Raw genomic sequence first — 6,276 nt, 5'->3', positions numbered from 1 at the left:
GACATACAAATTATTGCTGTCATAAGAGTTTTAGGATACAGATAAGGCCAAGGTTTCATGTAATCTCTATTTTAAATTATTAACTAATATTTGCCTTTTTCTTCTCAGTATATTTTGTCTTTGACATTAAAACAAAGGAAACCTGGTAGAGCACTGATTAAGTGCTTGGCTGCTAACCCAAAGGTTGGCAGTTTAAACTCACCAGGCACTCCTTGGGAGAAAGATGTGGCAGTCTGCTTGTGTAAAGATTTATAGCCTTGGAAACCCTATGGGGTAGTTCTACTCTGTCTTACAGGGTCGCGAAGAGTCGTAATTGACTCGATGGTCGTGGGTTTGGTTTGGTTTTGTGTTCGATATTAAGACAAATCACTTTACCAATACATTTTAAAGTTCTATAATTAAAACAGAACCTGGGAATTTATGATTTTGCATGTATTTTACTTTAACTGGTTCTTGTGCTTGGAGTCCCTGGGTGGCCCAAATGGCTAAGCACTCTACTACTAGCCGAAAGATTGGCAGTTCGAACCCACCTAGAGGCGCCTCAGAAGACGAGCCTGGCAATCTGCTTCTGAGAAATAACAGCCTTGAAAACCCTATGGAGCAATTCTACTTTGCACATGGCTCACCATGAGCTGGAATTGACTAGATGACAACCAACAACAACAACCCACTTACGGTGAGTCATACGGGATTCCTGTCGATTATTTTTTAGTGTCCTCAAGACAAGCAAATAACAAATACAATAAAAAATAAACTTCTCGGGAAAAAAAAAGGTAAATTCTCTTTTTGGGGAATTGAGTTCTCATAATTCAGTGACTTCTGCCGCTATTGTGTGTGTGTGTGTGTGTGTGTTTGCCACTTGGCCAATTTCCACTTCGGGGTTATATTAATGGCTAGTTTCCACTTTCTGTAAAATGAATTCAGCCACTTATGGCATCAGTTAGGATAGCTGGCCACATACAATTAACTGAAACAATTTGATACTTTTTATTGTATAGCAACTTGTATTTAGAGACAAAGAGAAGCTGAGAATTAAGTCATGTAAAGCGAATCACACTTTCACCAAATAGTCAGATAATGTAGGGATTTCCTTTTTTTTTTCTTTTGATTATTTACTTCAGTTCTCTATGTAAAACATGGCTTCAATGGGGAGAGCCACTGGATGTTTAATGAAAGGACATTTTTCAATTGAAGAAGTCGTACTCTTTTATTTTAATTATTAATTATTTTGCTTGTTTAATCAATTCTGAAATCTTTTCAAGTGTTCATTAATAGCTTCAGGAACACAATTTCAAAACATCGAGGAGGAAGCATATGTACCACAGTGTTACTAGGAAGCCCTGCCCTCTCTTATCTATGTACCAATCTAGTACTAATTTAAACTCATAAACTCTGAAAAAAATACGCCTTCTGAATCACCGCTGAAAACTTGCCCTCACATTTCTCGTCAAGTGACTGCTAAATTACAGCATTGTGGCATAATTGCTTGATGAAAATGCAGAGTAACAAAATAATTGACTTGGGTGTGGGGCAAATTGCTTAATAAACACCAATAGCCTAAAAGAGTTTTCCTATAGACAACCCTTCACGACGTTAGGGGAACTTACAGTACTTCTTTGTTTTCACTCTTTAGAATTTGGAGGATCTCTTCTTTCTTTGCTGTCCTGAGGTGATGAATGAAGGCCAGGAAGCTTCTGACTGCCTCAGCCTTGGAGAGGTTTTCAGGGAGTAGGTGCTTTCTGGTGGACTGCCAACGCTCCAAGAGCTGTAAAACAGGGCTGCCGCTCACACCCCATTTGTAATTCTGAACATCCACATTTATAAAGGCTGTGCTCCCTAGAACCAAAGCTTTCCTTATATCTGACAAGCAACAAAGGTTTTTTGAATCTTACCTCAATAAACCTGATCCTTCCCAGCCCCAGTCATATCACCTCTGTGACTGTCAGAGGCATATATAGACCTTGTACACAGCTCATCTGTAGGTGCACCGTGTTTACCTATTACTATTTAGCTCAGACGATAGTTAACTGGTTTTGGGTATATAGGTCATGTTATGGTAACACCAGAAACCCTGGTGGCATAGTGGTTAAGAGCTAAGGCTGCTAACCAAAAGGTCAGCAGTTCGAATCCACCAGGTGCTCCTTGGAAACCCTCTGAGGCAGTTCTACTCTGTCCTATAGGGTCGCTATGAGTCGGAATTGACTCAACGGTAACGAGTATGGTAACACCAGGGAATTATGTCTGGGGCCAGGCTTTGACTACCACAGTGTACTTGTGCAGAATTTCAATGAACAGCCGGGTATCTTGGGGGGAAAAATTCTTGCTGAAAAATTGCCTCAGGTTTCTAACTTACCTGTACCTCACTGAAAACGAGTTTGTTATAATTTGAGTTCTCTATCCTATCTCTTGATTTTATTTTTTCTATGAAATATAAGACTTTACTATTGCTGAAGTATGAATTGTTCATTACTTACATAATATCTGTCAAGTAGGATCTCAGAAGAGTGTTGAGATAAAGGTAATTCTCACACACACAATTCTTATTCTACTGTTATCTTAAAAATAGTAAATAATTCTACTTAATGACCTCTTGGCTTGAAAAATGCTAAAGAACTTATTTTCATAGTTAATCATTTTTTCCCTAGTTGTAAAGAACATCAGTGACCTCCAACTCTCTGTTTTTTTAAATTATTTTTTAAAGTACTCATTCCTCCTAATAATTCACAGACATTTATTTTTCTCTTTTCCAAATTCCCCTTGTTGCTAATCTTAAGAGGTTATTGCAAAGCAAAATTCTAGCCGTTCTTAGCTAAAAATTTACTGTGTCATTTCTGAGGTCAGAGAGCATATTAATGTGATTTTTTTCTTTTTGCTTTAAAGAGTTGCAATGGTGACATGTTGAAGTTGGAAAAGCAATTCTTTAATGATTTAAACTCTTTCTATAACAATTAAGAAATAATTATCAAAAATCTTAGATGGCTTATAATGTTTAATAACTATGTAGGGAGAAATGAATAGTTTACAGCATAAGAAAACGTGATCAGTTTTGTTAGTCACATTCCTAAATAATTCCCATCTCATATGACATTAGAAAATTATATTGAAACATCAAATGACATTTGGAAGAAAAGCAAGTTAAAAAAAAAAAAACCCAAACTTTAAGAATAATGAGAATTTGCTGTCTCATCTTGGTTTTCCCCTGATTTTAGTTTGGTAAAATGGAAAAACTAGCAAGGAATTTGTTCCTTGTGTTTTAAGCAAATTATGATATTAGTTCTTGATAATTCCACTTCTCTTAACACCAGTAATGCCCAAAGGGAAGGCCATTTTCTGGTTGCTCCATACAGAGCATGAAACCAAGGGTTTGCTCTCCTGATAAGAAGTTAAACTAAGAAATGCTGAACCTTAAAGTCATTTCTGGGGCCATACGTCATGACTGACACATGAATATATGAAATTTTCTTTGTTGGATTAAATGTTATAAGATGATTGTGCTTTGCCTAGGGGTATGATACCTCATTTCTGCCTGTAACTGTAGGGGAGGTTGGGCAGTGGTAAAGAAATGTTCCCTAATGTAGGCAGAGAGCGTGGTATCCCTTTTAGTCCTCACAGCGATACTCAGAATACTGAGCTCACTAATGTATCTCACCTGTGAACATACAGCTACTAAGTGGTAAAACTTTCAGGATTCAGGCCCATAGCCATGCTCTTGACACCATACGCTTCAGCGACCTTCAATAGACCCTTTAACCTCCTGTATTCTAGGTGCTGCTTTTAAAAAGCTGTCCTTAAGTCATAACATTTTTGGTTTGTGATGAGTTAGCGGTAATTATTTGTTAATTATTGTTGTATTATGCATCATGGCAGGTGCATAGCCTACTGTTGTCACGATTCAGTGGTGGCTGGTATTTCTTTATAAAGTTTCTTCATAGCATGAAGCTGAAGCTTCCACTGGAGACCCAAGGACGATACAGAGTTTTAAGCCATGGTTTTTTCCATATTTTTCTACTCAGTGCAGTTGTGCATACTTACAGATGGGCATCCTTTACACTTGCTCTGGAAGACCTGCCCCACAATGGAAATGGCCGTGTACTTTGAATCAACTGCTTTAATTACGGCTGCCACTTGCTTTCCAGGCATCAGTCTTGGTCCTGCTTCAGTCGTCTTCAGCTCTAATTTCTGCCTGCATAAGCGCAGAAGAGAAATTTCATATTACCAGCATTCTTTTGAGTAAACAGATACTAGTTGCCATTCTTTTGGCAAACAAGATACTAATTCATTCAAGTTGTGTAAGACCATATTTTTCAAACTGGTCTATCTCAAGAGCTACCTGTGGTCTCAAGATAATTATGCTGTCTTTCTGGAACAACAGTTTAATTCAAAGATTTGGAATGGTAAATCTGGATTTCTGAAGTATATGAAAAGAGAATACAGGGAAGAAAATTTTCCTGGATGCTGAACAAGATATGTGGCAACAGCTCTTTCTAATTTAGCCCAGTTTTCTGAAAATAATGTCCTCAGTGCAACACATGTCACTCATTAACCAAAGCAGTTAGGAAATCTTCTTTTCCAAAAATAATCTCAACAATATTTTTGTCCCACATGCTCTTCTTGAGCCTTGTCACTCTCCCATCAATAGGTAGAGTCTATGTCCCTGTCCTTGAACATGGGCAGGACTTTGTGACTGTTCTGACTAATGGACGTGACACTATGTGGTTTCCAAAGCTAGGTCATAAAAGAGAATTCAGCTTTCATCTGGCACACTATCAGCATACATGCCTTTGGAGCCTTGAGCTGCCACATGAGAAATCTGGCTACCTGAAGCTTCTATGCCAAGAGGCCACATGGAGACAAAGAGATGCGTGAGGAGCCTCACTTGTTTGAGTGCTCCCAGCCCAGGCACCAGATAGGTGAGGGAGCAACCCTCACATAATTTCAGCTCTGGCCAGCGATCGTCTGCAACCATCTAATAGACACCAAGCAGAGCATGCCTAGCGGGGCCAAGTCATACCCCAGAATTATAAGAGAGAATAATAAAATGATTTCTGTTGTTTCATACCATTAAATTTGAGGTGGTTTGTTACGCAGCAATGGAAAATTGACAGACCTGATAAGTAATTAAGACTATGTATTTTATATGAAAATAATACAGATATAATATAGAGTAGAATGTAAAATTCTACTCCATATGAGACTTCAATAAAATTTCTAGCGTTTGTGGCATGGGGCAATCTACCAAGATTTTGCATCCATTCACCTTTGACATTAGGGCTACTTCAGAGGAAACATTTTAGAAGCAATGGCATAATTTGGCAACACTTAATGCTAGAAGTTTTTTCTTTCCTGAATTAAAATCTAAAAATAGCACATACTCTTATATTTGAAACTCTAATTCTTATATCCTGTGACAACTATTCTGACCAGAGAAATTTTCTCAAATTGAAATAACAGCCTTAAATATTTGTGTTATAAGTCACATTTAAAAAAAATTCTGTCACATTTCTTTATTAAGGAACTTTTTGTGTATTTTGTTAAAAAATAATCACACAAATGCCATCATTTTTTAACCTTAACATTGAAAACATTTGACAGAGAAATTTGAAAATAAACTAAAATGAATTAACTAGTTTGGCTTTTTAAAATTTAAATTATATTCAATAAACAATTGATTTTCAATGAAATTCTATTTTTTAAAAAAGTTATTAGGTGTTTACTATGTGCTAGGGTTATTATAAATGATGTGAAAAATGAAGATCAAAAAGATGTAATTACTGTTTTCAAGGAGCTAACAATAGAAATGAGGAAGCACTCATACGGATATGAAAATATATTAAAGAATGGCAAAGAAAAGCAAAATTTTAGCATTATCTTACTTTGAAACTATTTTGCCTGTAACAGTTCGTAGGAAATTCAGTCCAAACGTGTGTATCTCTTCTGCAGTCAAAGCTATAACAAAGCTATCTTCTATTTTATAGGTAGCAAGAGATGTTGCTTTCGAACTGACACCCAAGACCTACATAAGAAAGCAAATAAATAAATAATAAATAATTATTTGTAACAAGTAATCAGTTTTTTTTTTGAATCAAGCTAAATAACACACTTTTAATCTTCTCAAATCCTCTCCCGTGACACACACCTACAACATATTTAAATAACAATCTATTCATTTTATTCGTGTGAAACTAGAGCCTGAACTAAAAATTAGCTGCTCCCAAATAATATTTTATTACCTTATTCTTCCATTATTTTAAATAAATCTCTAGAAAATGTAATTAT

The 6,276-nt window shown here is 36.3% G+C and overlaps 1 protein-coding gene across 1 annotated transcript in view; it reads right to left on the bottom strand.

Annotated features, from left to right (window-relative positions):
• MTTP (microsomal triglyceride transfer protein) overlaps positions 1-6,276 on the bottom strand; it is a 60,506-nt gene that overhangs the window by 33,647 nt on the left and 20,583 nt on the right. The window contains exons 6-8 of the mRNA XM_023734704.1: positions 5,874-6,013; positions 4,033-4,183; positions 1,608-1,765 (exon numbers count right to left, since the gene is read on the bottom strand). Of these exons, the coding sequence (XP_023590472.1) occupies positions 1,608-1,765; positions 4,033-4,183; positions 5,874-6,013 (449 nt within the window). The remainder of the gene's footprint in view (positions 1-1,607; positions 1,766-4,032; positions 4,184-5,873; positions 6,014-6,276) is intronic.

This window comes from Trichechus manatus, unplaced genomic scaffold (assembly GCF_000243295.1).
Source record: "Trichechus manatus latirostris isolate Lorelei unplaced genomic scaffold, TriManLat1.0 scaffold00071, whole genome shotgun sequence".
Taxonomy (NCBI): domain Eukaryota; kingdom Metazoa; phylum Chordata; class Mammalia; order Sirenia; family Trichechidae; genus Trichechus; species Trichechus manatus.
The sequence above is the reverse complement of the archived record's forward strand: the minus strand, read 5'-3'. Positions and strand labels throughout refer to the sequence as shown.